Raw genomic sequence first — 14,668 nt, forward strand, 5'->3', positions numbered from 1 at the left:
TATTGAGTTTTGTGACTTTTTTATGAATTCTCAAACAGTATTCCGTGCCTCAGAACTTACAGGACTCAATGATCACCTGAACTACAACTTGACAGCAAGACCTCTAAAATATTGATATTGAGAGAAAAAAAGCGAAACCTGGGGTGACAGATGTGCATAACAAATGCTTCAAATTTAGAGCTGGTTACTTTCAGCAGGAGAGGGTGCCTGACTGAAAAAAGATACAAACTAGGATTAGGAGGCCTATATTATTGTCGCCTTAACCGGGTCCACCCGATTATTGCGAATACATTAAAACCCGAATATTGTCTAACATTTTTATCTTATTTGCAACCAATGAACAAAAAATTTCTGTTTTTAGTAGATGCTGTCTCACAAAGACCCTGCTGATCAAGTCCAAAAACTAAAGGTAACTGTACTCTCTGGGCATGTGTTACTACATGTCAGAGATTAATGGAGTAGTGTTTTCCTATTACTTGTTTGATAGTCATGTTTATGCTATCTAAATTAACTATGGTAACCATTGCTGCTACCTCTGGGTGGGTATATCTCCATTGCAATACTATTCGCTCAGTTGGGATGGAGAGTTTCCAAGTAAGTCCATGCATGTAATATGGATCTGCATCTTCTCCATTATAAAAAGATTCTCTTAGTGGGTATGGACACCTTGCAACTGAGCCCATGCACGTAAGGTGGATCTGCAGCCCTTTCTGTTATGAAAAGATTCCCTGACTGGGAGCAACTCACTTTCAACTAGGCCTATTCAATTAAGGTGGATCTGCTCCCCCTCTGTTACAAAAGACTCCCTGAGTGGAGGTAATTGGCTTTCAGCTCAGCCCAAGCCCCTAAGGTAGATTAGCACCCCTCCATTACAAAACAAAATTCCCTGACTGGGGTTGGGTGTCACCTAGTTGAGTCTATTGTATAAGGAGGTTCTGCACCCTTCCATTACTAAAGGGTACTTTGACTAACATGCTTTCAATTGAAATGTACCCCTGTGACTTACTCTATCAATTCTGTTTTGAGAAAATACAAGTGAACATGCTACCGTGGAGAGTAGAAGAAAAATATTTACTGTTTACCTGCCATTTGTACAAGCACCCCACTGTCATATACCATAACATTACTGTAAGCTACACCTTGCAGGAGTTACAGTAAGAACAAAAACCACAACAAATCTTGTTTTATTTGAATGTAATATGCTTTGTGGCATTTTATGATAATGTCAGCTTACTCCCCATGCCCTTAATTTGAGTCTGATGACTGTGATCAGTACACAAGAGGTGGACATTGTTAAGACTCTGGAAATGGATAGTCACTATTTTTGTTCTTTTTGGACAACAACAAAAGGTGACAATACTAGCTGTAACAAAGGTGAGCTTTGACACGCATCTATAAATTCCTCTAATCTCTGTTAGGGGGTCCCTACTGTGTCAGCAGCTGCATACCTACACCAGGGAAAGATGATATTAATTAAATGCCTGTTCCTTTTCGACCCTATCTGAGACTCCAAAGACCTACATCCCCATCCCTTAACTAACACTGTTCAGTCACAGGCAGAAATCCAACAACACCACCAGCAAGCAGGCTGACTTGCTATCTTGTAATCTTCATAAGGATGTGCGTATCTTTCTCCATTATGCAATGAAGCAAGGGTTAAAGAAAGATATACACATTCTTACTATCTTGTAATCTTGATAAGGATGTTGATATCTTCCTTTAAGCTTTGCATCGTTCCATAACAAAGTGCCTTAGAGAGTATTTTCCAGATAATGCAGTATTCAGTTTCCTATAGTTATATTACAAAACATGACATTCTGTGTAGCTTCTGTGCTGCCACATGGTCTCTTTAAATGAAACTACTTCTGAATTATCTTGTTCATAAACAGCATTGTGAAAACTAAAGTGAAACTTTATGTGCTTTTCCTTAAATGAGACAGAACATATTCATGACTGAAGGAATGCCTGACGGTTGCTTCTGCAGTAAACTCAGTTATGAATCATAAAGTCTAGATGCTATAAAGAGTTTATGCTATAAACTGTACTGGCCAAGAAAATTCACCCACAAATTTTTATGAATGTTATTTTAATACCATTATTATACTGCAGCATTAATGCTTTATTTAAAGCAAATGTAGTAATAATAACTAATTGAAGTATAAACGGGTATACCTGTCTGTTAATGGGGTTATAACAAGTCGATCAGTGCAGCCTAAATACTCATTGCAGTAGTTAAACTCTACATCTGTTATTTGGATGATACATTTATCAGTGTCCTCAATAAAGTAAAACCTGGACTGCTTTTGCCACTCAAAATCTGATGGAGATTTAATGTTCATGCGGACCTAAGTGGGTGACAGCAAAAAAAATAATCAATACAGAGAAAAACTGATATACTATTCAAAAGCATACATTTCTAAAAAATGTGAGAAATACACTGCTTACCAGGTCATCAAATATATCCTTTTGGTGCACATGAATGGTAATCAGAGTTTCATATTTTGTTCGCTCTATCTTTGTCAGATCACGAGTTGTCATGTCAATCAAATCATTCAACATGTCCAGAAACTTTTGATTGGTTGTTTGCATTATCTTAACAACAAAAAATAGAAGACAATCATCAGACATTTATCAATACCAAAGCTGATTGCTATATTATGTACAGAATAATTTTATTTTATAGTTTGCTAAATCTGGGTATTTACAGAACCTGTTTGCTGAGTTAACACCACTATTTGTATCTGAATTATGTGTTCTGACAACCACTGTTCAGATAAACGAAGAGTGCCAAAAGAAAACCAATACTCACAGAATAGGCACTCAAGAAGCAATCCAACTCAAAAGCAAGTAAATATTTATTAATAAATTGTGCATCTAATATGAATATGCTTAGGTGAATGTAGTTGGATATTTAATTTATATATATAGTTGGTGCTATATTATATGGATGTTTTATTGAATGTAATATGCTATTGGTTGATGGTTTAATAAGGAAACTATATAAATGGCTTTGATTTCATGGATTGTTTTATCTGATGAAGTCAAGAGAGGACGAAAACGCATTTACAAGTGGAACGTTTATGTGGATGTAATTGTACTTCGTGTTGCTGAATAAATTGCTTTTTTGAGTTGGATTGCTTCCTGAGTGCCTATTCTGTATGTTCTGACAACCACTACATATTGTTTTCTAACAGTCGAACAGTCGCTGAATACTGAAAATGAACTTTGAAGCTCTGCAGACATTAATGGAGTCCAAAGCAGCATGGAATCCCATCAGAGAAGAGCTGAGTACTATAGATATGTGGAAATCTAAAGCAACAGATATAGAAGGGACCTGTGGATTTGATTAACTTGGCACCTGAATAAGATATTTAATGGAATGACTCATAAGGTAGTGAATTAGCATGACTGTCAGGTGGTTCTCAGACTGGCAGTGTGTGCAATATAATGGGTGGAAAACATGATATAAAGGCTCACAGAAAATGAAATGCAGTTTTAAAAAAGGGGAGTTACTAGTGGGGTCATCTCAGTGTAGATGTTGTGATCCTCTTTTGAAACATCTTTTTGACCAACGGTGCACAAAAGACAGATTGAAACTAGGCTTCTTTGCAAATTAAACATTTGCAAATAGGGCTGATAATTTTGTAGGGGTAGAAGGAATGCAAAGAAAAGGTACATGACTGTGAGAATTCCAAACATTTGGTAGGTTCAGTGAAAATAAACTCAGGCAGTAATGCATCTGGGAAGCAGTACATATAATAAGAGTACACAGTGAAACAAACAAAATGAAAAAAAAAATGTTAACAGCCACAATAGTCATATCAGAATACTTAAAAACATGTAGGTGATGTGAAAAATAATAAACAGCGATGATCTGAAAAGAATGCAAAAAGTCTGTAAGATCCCCTTTTAGACCATTTTGTAAAATTATCTGTAAAATGACATTTATTTTGCTTGTCAGCAATATAACTTTTAAGTGTGAGAAGGGATGCAACAGACAAATAATAGCTAAAGCAGTTTAATTAGTATACTGGAGAGAGGAGGGCGATAAAAACGTTTACATAACTTATGGATATATGCAAGCTTTATGGTATTTATATCTTCCTGTAAAGCATAAGATACAGATTAATGAGCTTTAGGGGGCACAGGGAGCAGACTGATGAAACATGTTTTTCATAGACATAAATGTGGATGCATGAAATTGCCTCATTGAAAAAGTAAAGGGTTTTATAACAGGATAATTTGTATATCATTTACTAGGGCTATGGTTTCATAGTCTACCTCATTGCTGCCAATTAATATGTGATAATATGGGCTTTAAATCAATACCACTGGCACTGAATAATATGATATGGATGACTGGCATTATGAATGCATATAAAGTGCATACTGCAATAGCCACACCCGAACAAATTTTCCACTAACCAGCTAATGTACATACAGTTATAATTAATTGGTACATATGACCTCACCTCTTGCTTCCAGCCTAGTACCTTCCTGTGCTGTCTAAACAACAGTAACCAATCACTTGTTCAAGGTTATTTTTTCTATCTCTCCCTCACCACCCCCCCCCACACACACACACACACACACACAAATGACTTTCCAGGAAAGGTTAGTGGCATCTCTCTACTATCAACATCATGTTTCCTATCTTTATAGTAATGCTGCCACCAGCTAGATAACTCCTGCATACACAGAGCTCAGTTGTTGTTTACCTTTAAAATAAGCCATACAGTAAATACTGGCATGGTAACAATACATTGAGCAATAACTCTTAAAAGGGTAGAAAACAACAGTTTAGTTCATAACATTTATATATCAGATTAGGGATTTATATATTGAAATGTTGCAAACTTCCAGCCATAAGCATTTAAAACTGAATAATAAAAGACTTTATTTGAAATAAATCTTCTTCTTCTTCTTCTCCTTTCGGCTTTTTCCCGGTTAGGGGTCGCCACAGCGGATCACCTTGTCCGCACATTGAATGGCAGTGGAGTTTTACAGTGTCGAGTTGCCAGCCCGGCGCCCAACCTTCCACAGAAGGCACACTCACATGCACACCTAGGGCCAATTTAGAGTGTCCAATCCACCTGCGGCATGTCTTTGGGATGTGGGAGGAAACCGGAGCACCCGGAGAAAACCCACGCGACCACAGGGAGGACATGCAGACTCCGACTTTATTTGAAATAAATAAAATTTAAAAATGCACTTCATAAAATCAAATATACAAGCAGCTGTAAACATGCAAAAAAGAGGCACAAAATAAATGTACATAAGTAGATAGCTAGCTCTGTCACTAGACACATCTATACTTGATTTTATGTTTTTCTATGATTTGTAAATCCAAACAGCAGTTGGGTAGTCTCCCAAGAAATAAGTTCTAGAATTGTAGTCCAATGTACATTCTTCCTGAAACAAAGCAATGTCTGTCTATTGCTTTCTCTACTCTTTGAGTCCCAGATTTGTATTTCCTGTTTGCTTTACATTTAGATGATGCTTCTTCTTATTTACATTTGCTTTCATACTACCGCTTTCTCACACACACCTCCCCCTTTGTAAAACTCAAGCAAGTTTTCTGTAGAGACCTTCAAGTAAGCAGGCTTGGTGTGAAAAGTATATCTTCTTTAAAGATATACGGTTAATGTTTACAGCCATATCCCTATGAGCTCTGACTGATAAAGCTTTATCATCTAGGATTTTAGCATTTATATTACCCTATCGTATGATTTAAATAGCGACCGCTATTTTATCGTACCTAAAATATCTAAACCACAAAATATCGAACATACAGAACAGCAAATTTTTTCCCAGGGAAAAAATTTGCTGTTCTGAAACACAAACACACAACACAAGCACACCAAAATAAATAAACCACACACATACACTTAACAAAACCATAATTCTAACCCTACACTACTACCTATCCACTCATCTTAACCCAACCCTAACCCTAAAGTCCTTAACTACCGCACACTCACCTTACCCACTCCCTAACCCTAAAGCCCCTAACTACTGCACACTCACCTTACCCGCTCCCTAACCCTAAAGTCCCTAATTATCGCACGCTCACCTTACCCGCTCCCTAACTCTAATGTCCCTAACTATTGCACACTCACCTTACCCCAATCCGTTCTCACACTTACCTTAACTTGGTCCGTAACCTCCGTTCGCATACTTACCTTACCCCGGTCCGTAACCTTCCCACCACAGTAGAGTAAATAGCAAAACCATGGAACGGACAACCGAAATCTTACCCTAGGTAAGATTTCAAAGTTCTGTGGCTTCGCTATTTTGAGTTTTCGACAAAAACGGGTCGATATTATAAACTTGCAAGAATGAAAAAACAAACTCCTTCGAGCACAGAAAAAAGCCACCACCACTCAAACGCCAAAGCAGTAGTATCCACTGGAAATAATATCAAGACTTTCGTTTTGATATTATTTCCAGTGGATACTACTGCTTTGGAGTTCGAGTGGTGGTGGCTTTTTTCTGGGGTCGATATTATAGCATTCAAAGTTTATAAAGTAATATGGACCCGGATTTTAGGATCAGTAAAACTGCATAGTTACTAGATTTTGACATTTGCTGTTCAACCACTTCTACAGAAGCATTTATACAATAAACCTAGCCCATTGATTAGAGCAAGTAAATAATAAAAAGACAATCTTCATTCAGCGACAGATGAATCCATAGGAGCATGACTGTAGAAATTAGGTAAAGCAGTACTGCTTCATTACCATAATCAGATATTTTTAAACATATTTATTAACTTATCACATTTTAAGATATGACATGGGTAAAATGCATTAATACAAAAGAAAACAAGCAATTACTGAAGTACTGCAAAGAAAGGGAATGACAAAAGCTGGTCTTGGCATAACTCTACGGAAAAGGGCAAACAGAGGAATGGGATCTAGAACATGGGACAGTGAATGTGGAGGCAGTGTTATACGCATTAACCACAGATTTGATGGTGCATTAACCACAAGGTTGATGTGTAAAGTGGGATGAAACAATGAGATAGGAAAATTATGCTTGGAAGGTGTGAAGAATTGTTGGAAACTGAGGAGAAAAGAAGAAGGCAGGGACTAGTAAATATACAAGGAAGTTAATACAATGGTGGAAAATGGATTAACATGTGGATGACAGAGTTGGTGGTGCTTATGATGGAAGTGAGTGTTTTGGTTTTTTTCACCCTACTACCTGCTGTCCATCAGGTTCCACCATTGACAAGTTCTCCTTCACTCCTTGGGTAGGTGTCAATCACTGAACCATCATGCTTGGCACTAACCTCAGCCCCTGATATCTGGTGTTACTGCAGGGGTGTCCTACACTCACCTCATGGCATGTGAATGCTCCCCACCCCATTCATACACTCCCCTGAGAGTTGCCATCACTAACTATGGATAGCCAAGATCAGATCTACCAGTCTACCAACCATTGTGAATGTGCAAGCCCATTTGGGTTACTGGAATCATTGTCTCCCCATCCCTGATAGGTGAGCCAGTGTAATTTACTCACTCCCAGCCCATCAATGACTTATCAATCTCAGGTCATTGGGGTCAATTTTGGAGTTTTACTCTCCCATACCATAGAGCCGAGGATGACAGAATAGTTGTGTTTGATGATATTAGACACCAAGAAAGTGGAAAGTGCTAATATGTTCAGACATCAGGTTTAGGATCTCAGGAGATCTGATTTAGAATCATCAAATTCCCAGGGGAAAGAAAACAAGAATGTGACCTATGAAAAGAATGGCGGGGTCTGTGCTTGTTAAATGGGAAGAGAAGATGAAGAAAGGGAGGGGTGTAGAGCTGGGGAAGTGTCAATGAATAAAACAGATAGTGATGTGAATAGATTTTATAATATGTTAAGAGATTAAAAGATGCAAGAGTAGAAATTAAAGTTTCAAGAACAGTGGAGGAAGTTGAATGAACAGTGGCTAACTGACACGATTATGGAGATGCACACAAGCATTTCAGTCCCTGTAATGAGCCATGTTATACTGGCAGATAAATGTGACAAATAAATGCATTATTTTAACATGCAAGAAAGGAAAGTTTTGCTAGGAGTAAGAGATACTGAATGTTAAAAGACCTATGGAAAGGTAAAGTAATCCTTTATGTATGTTTTATATTTGTGTCAACAGTAGATGTCCTTTTGGAAAAAAAGAGGTAGTACATAGAAAACATTGATAGAACTTCCATTCATGGGGTATATAAAGCTGAGGATTGTGTGCACTGTTAAATTCTTGCCACTAAGTGACAACATTGGGTCACAAATCATTGGCACATACGTGCAAAACTAGAAGAGTCAGATGCCTGTTTCAAATACATGAATTTAAATGGATTTTCCTGATCATTTGGTTCATGTGACTTATAGAAAGTAAAGAACTGTAAAACAAGCCTGAAGTAAAAAAAAAACAAAGACTGTATTATACAGAATCAAAGTATCATAGAGACACCTCATGCAATATGCAGAGTCACTGCAATGATATCCTACATAATTATGCTGATTTGTCTATAGGCTTAGTACTAGGAAAATATCATATACAGATGAACATTAGGCCAGCGGTAGATGCTCATAGAAAAGCACCATGGGCTTTTAGAAATAAAGTAAAAAAGAGGTAAAGGGAATGGAGAACATATGTGTCTTTAAAAAGGAATTAGAGCCAGAAGAATTGTTGAACAAATTAATGTCACGATGACTGATAAGATTTAGGTTTGTAGTGACATCATCTGAAAACAGTGATTAAGAGATAGTATATTATATAACCCACAGATGAAGAGGTCTAAAGAACACCAGATGCTATTGTCAGTACTAAATTGCAAGATAAGAATCTGTTAAATGAGGATGGTTAAATAAAGCTCCAAACTGAGTACATGGACTATGTCATTAGGACATCTGTGTTGGAGGGAAGCCTTCTTGCTTATCAGTGGGAGTGGTAATCACTAGGTAGCCTATCTACCACAAGATCAAGGTACAGATTCTTAGTTTTAGCACATGAATTTGCTTATTCGTGCTCAGCACTTGTTCAGAACTTGTTAGCAATAAATAAGCTACAAATTACTACAACACTCAACCTTCCTCTTTACCTAGAGGAAAACATTTTTTTGTACTTACTTTCCTCACTTGCTTAGAGAAAAACAGTTCTTATACTCACTTTCCTCACTTGTCTAGAGAAAAGTAGTTTTTTATTCAGGCATGTCCAAGGGTCAGCTCCCAGAGTTCTCTCCTGTCTATCTGATGAATCTGGGCATCTTGGGGCAATGTAGCAATTGCCTCATGTACACAGACAACCCTCTCCTCCTACCACCCAACACCACAATCTGCGAGAGGTGCACTTATCTAGCCAAACTGGAGGTAAAGCGCTCTCCAACCAAGACTGAACTTGACAGTCAAGAGGAGAAGGTAAACACTTGTACCACACCACACTCATCACATAGTCCCACTAAACCTACACCACCAAAATTCACACATAGAAACACAAAAACATTTGCAGAGGCTCTCAATAATAATCTGCTCAAGCAACAGAGAAGTCCAAAGCAGAAATGCAAGCAACCTCCACCCCCCCCAACACAACCCAAATGACACATAGCCCACAGACTCAGTGTGCCAATAAACCACAGCCCAAAAGGCAAACCAACGTACCCAACACACTAGTCATAGGTGACTCTATAGTCAGGCACACTGATGTCCCACTCACCAGGCTAAACAAGGAGAAGGTTACTGTCAGATGCCTGTCAGGTGCCAGGATCTGCCACATAACCCATGCACTCAAGTCACTCCACAACAAGTACAAATATGACTCTGTCATTGTCCATGTCGATGTGAATGACCTGAGACGTACCTCCCTAGACTACATGAAAAGAGACATGGAAGACCTCTCTGATCTTGTAGCCCAGGAAGGTATGACCCTAGCCCTGAGTAGCATCCTGGCATTGCCCAGAATGATACTGCAGTACAAGGACAAAATGATTGACAGGCCATGATGCTTTGCCAGAGACGGCCTGCACCTGTCGCCCCTGGAATTCTGAATACTGGCTAAGGGTCTTGCCGCCCCTATAGCGCCTTTTTTAGGCAAGGTTCAGATGACAAATTCACCACCATAACAGGAACAGGCAAGCAAAAACTGAGGGTAATGCTACTCAATGCTAGAAGTCTAAATCTCAAAATGCACTCACTCGAGGAACTCCTTAAAATGGAGAACATCGATATCTGTGCAGTGACTGAGACCTGGTTCAAGGCTCTAGAGAGCACCCCTGCATTACCAGGCTATAACTCATACCACACTTTTCGGCCATCTAACCTGGACCAGAACACCAAAGGTGGAAGTGTGTCCATATTCATTAAGGATACCCACACCTCCAGGCTAGTTGCTCGGCATAATGCATCCAAGGTTATCCATGTGCAACTAACTCTGGGCAAAACTGCAATCCAAATTGTAGCTTGCTACAGATCCCCCACCATGCCCCAGGATTCCCATTCCTCTTTTCTTGATATACTGGAAAATATTAGGGTTCAACCAAACACCCTAATAATGGGCAATTTCAACTACCACACCATTAACTGAGAAAACTACTCATGTACCAATTCCTTCGCTCAACACTTTCTGTAATTCATAAATTCCAATGCCCTGGATCAGCTTATACACACCCCCACCAGGGGCAATAATATCCTAGACCTAGTCATTACCAACATGAGTGACCGGTGTTCCACACCTGAAGTCAACTTCTCGTTGGTCAGATCCGACCATAAGCTAATCACCCTAGATATCCGCATCCCGCCCCCACCCACCATTAAGGAAACCATGTAAAAAATTTCTCCAAACCAACTTCATGCTTCTTAAGACAGAAGTGGCGAACTTCATGACACCCATGCAGATGGACAATACAGTTACGACTGCTGAATCCTACACAAATGCACTCTATAAGCACTTACAGGAGTGCATGGATCGTGCTATCCAAAACAGAACCAAGAAGCTATCCTCCAAAAAAAGGAAGCAAATCTGGTGGTCCCCTGCCATAAACAAACTCTACAACAGAAGAAAGAAACTGTTGCAAAAGAGAGTAAAATCCCATGAGTGGAGGAACTCCCTGGTCAGCCTCAGTAAGAAGCTGAGATTCCTTTATGAGATCGTCCAAAGCTAGCTATGAAAACAAAATCGCCACTGATTCTAAGGGCAACCGCAAAGCATTCTATAGCTATGTCAAGATCTCAATGGCAACACCCAGATCTGCTCTGAGTTACAGCACAATGGCATGGAAATTACAGAACCATCTGATATTGCCAACATCTTGGCCAACAGATTCAGTGCTAACTTTACCCCCCTCTTGCCCCCTAGAGGGCCCATATCTATACAGGAATAATGCAGAGTCCCTGTAATCACATCTATGCAGGTAAAAGTTGCACACTCTAAAACCAAAAACACAGCATCCGTGGGACCGGACAACATCCCAGGCTGTGTTTTACACAAACTTCAGAATGAACTATCTCCCCACCTAAGCACCATGTTCAATCATAGTCTTATGTCAGGCATTGTGCCCACTGAATGGAGCACAGCAAAAGTTATCCCACTCCACAAAGGGGGAGCCACCAGTGATCCTGGGAACTATTTCCCTATTAGCCTGATGAGCCTGGTCTACAAGGCCATGGAATGTATCATCATGGAACTAATAAACAAAGACATTGGTAACCTCCAAACTCTGTACCCCACCCAATTCGGGTTTGTGAAAGGCAGATCATGCCTTCTGAACCTGATTGACTTCTTTGAGGCAGTCACCAAAGCCATAGATGAGGGTAAGGTGGTTCACGCAGCCTATCTTGACCTCGCCAAGGCTTTTGACACCATCCCCCATTCTGGAATTATAGCTAAACATCACAAGATGAGTTGCCAACTGGCTCACTGACAGAACCCACACTGTAAAAGTTGCAGACTCCAAATCTGACTTCAAACCAGCGACAAGTGGAGCACCACAGGGTTCAGTCCTGGGACCTCTCCTGTTTGGTATCTACTTCTCTGAAGTACAGGCTAACACAGAAGGCCTCTGGCTAATGAAGTTCACAGATGACTGCAAACTAGGAGCCATAGTGTAGTCCCCAAATGATGTGGACATCCTACAGAAGGGCCTCACTGAAACAGGTGCCTGGTGTCAGAGGAATGGCCTCAAGCTCAATGCCAAAAAGTGCATTGTCATCCCCTTTGGTAAAAAACTCTGTACCCATGAACTACCACATAAACGGCAGTCTACTTAATGACGAATGTGTGATAAGAGACCTTGGTACCCAGGTGGACAGTAGTCTCTCCTTTGATAATCACATCACCACAGTAGTCAGGAAATTCTTCTATGTAGCACACATCATCTCATTCAAAAAAAATAGCTCATTGTTGCCCTCTACACAGCAGTCATTAGACCCATTATAGACTACAACGCCCCTTTTGGAATGTACCTCACAAGACATCTGCAGCAGCTGGAAAGGACACAGAAGTACCTCACAAAGAGGATTACTGGCCTCAAACAGATGCCCTCCACTGACTGTCTCAAAAAACTCCATCTTTACTCTATAGCATATCTCCTACTCCAAGGAGATCTCTGCCTAACATATAAAGCTATGTTAAACCCAGAGCTGTTGGACATGCTACACCTAAATAAATCCCAATCCCTCCAAGCTACATGCTCTAGGGACCTAAACCTTGTCACCACAATAAATAGGACATGCTGGAGGGATAGATTCCTGTTCCAGAGACTTCCTATACTCTGGATCAAGCTACCCATCCATGTCAAGCAAAGTTCCTCATTAGCACTCTTCAAGAAAAATCTTGATGAGTGGATGGAAAATAGAAAATACACCCCGGGGATCACTTCTCTGGCTCTGCTTGACAGGGGCACAGGAAATTAACTTTCTCGGGTGGCATAAGCCAGGGAACCTTGTTGGCTAGGCTTACTTAGGCCTTTGGGACGATAGCCTAGTACCTACTTATGAACCTATGAATGTACAAATATTTTGAATTCTATTTGGTATTTCATCAGCAACAAATATGTTCTAAAGAGCTTTTACTTAAGGAATTGAAGACTAGGAAATCATTGTTAGAATAATTGCTGATACATTAGAATGATGGCTAGAACACATCTGCTGTCTCAATGGGTTAAAGAGGAGTCAGACATGAGAAGTACATGAAAAGAGATTGATGCAGCTGCTAAGCAGACTGACAGAGCATACATCCAAGCAAGATAAGAGTAAATGCAAAGGAGAAGTTGCAACTATAAAATTACATCAGTTAAATTCTAACAGCAGAGGGTCTGAAACCTCATTCAAAATAAAAAATCAATAACTTATGCAAATGCCAAGTGCAGAAGACATAGCATTATGATACTTTTAAGGAAAGATGCAACATCTTACAAAAACTGCACCTAAACATCTGAGAAAACTATGCCTCAAAAAAGTATTTATAAAACAAGCTGCAGCCTGAAATGGAGCCATGAAAAGAAAAGAGAGTTTTGAAATGCTTAATAAACTAGTATGATGTGTTGTAGCTAAAATACTATGGCGTGAATAAACCAGATGTGTTGTAATTAAATGCTAGTTAGAATGATATAGGGGATGCTATCTTACAAAAGAGCAATTTGCTTATAGAATGAGAAAATTTGTATTTACACAAAAGATGCATGTAGAGATACAAAAGGAACTAGTAGCAGTAGCTTATGGATATGAAACATTCAATAAATATGTCTATGGTAAAGAAGTTCTGGTTGAAATAGGGCACAAACTCTTTTTTCAAGACACCTCTGAGACTGGAGAGGATGTTGCTCTACAAAAGTATGATCTGAAGGTGGTATATACAGACAAGGCAAAGCAACAAACTACACATAACAGATATGTTGAGCAGACTATATTTACCAGAGATGCATGAAGAGCTACTGTAAGAACTCGAAAGAAGAATATTAAAACACATTTCAGTGGAGTACTGACACTGACATGAAAGGCAGCTGCTGAAACACTTCATAATGAAAAGATAACCTGAGCAAAATCTTTAGTTAGAGAAGAAAATCATACTTATTTTTCCACTGAAGAAAGCAGGCAAACATCTGGATTGTTTCAAAGATAAAATAATACTAAAATCTGTAAAGTTTACTTCCTGAAATGTCTGCTTATATTTGTAAAAAAAAATAATTTTCTACTAATAACCAATTAATTGCTTAACTCATTATATCTGAGTGACGCCTCCAGGTACATCTGCAGTTACCTCCTACTGATGCCTCTAGGCATCAAATATTGTTTGTTCATATTTGCATCAATAATTCCAAAACCATACTATATACAAGGTTTTAAAAGATTTCATCCTAAAGCTTACACAATGAAAAACTCAACTGCATTAATATTTGACCTCTGTCTAGTGCAGTTAAAGAGATATTTTAGATAGAAGTAATTTTCACATTTTTCTAAATATCTCAGCAACCAAATAACCCAGACAGAACTCCTTAGCCTGAGTGGTTGCTGAGATATTGTAAATTGTTTACAAAATATTACAAACATAATAGTTACTGTGTTTACTGTGACTAATAAAATTTGGTTTAAGACCTAGAACTTAAAGACGACTACCACTATAAAAATAGTTTGTGCTGAAGAGTTTGCCATTTATAGTTCTTTCATAACCCCTATGATT

At 38.9% G+C, this 14,668-nt stretch overlaps 1 protein-coding gene across 1 annotated transcript in view; it reads right to left on the minus strand.

Moving 5' to 3' along the window:
* The window catches only part of LOC122796791 (dynein axonemal heavy chain 5-like), a 2,204,633-nt gene that overhangs the window by 1,202,923 nt on the left and 987,042 nt on the right, over positions 1-14,668 (minus strand). Inside the window, exons 39-40 of the mRNA XM_044065521.1 lie at positions 2,446-2,592; positions 2,173-2,345 (exon numbers count right to left, since the gene is read on the minus strand). Coding sequence (XP_043921456.1) covers positions 2,173-2,345; positions 2,446-2,592 — 320 coding nt within the window. The remainder of the gene's footprint in view (positions 1-2,172; positions 2,346-2,445; positions 2,593-14,668) is intronic.

Source organism: Protopterus annectens, chromosome 3.part0 (assembly GCF_019279795.1).
Source record: "Protopterus annectens isolate FY-2018-M chromosome 3.part0, PAN1.0, whole genome shotgun sequence".
Taxonomy (NCBI): Eukaryota; Metazoa; Chordata; order Ceratodontiformes; family Protopteridae; genus Protopterus; species Protopterus annectens.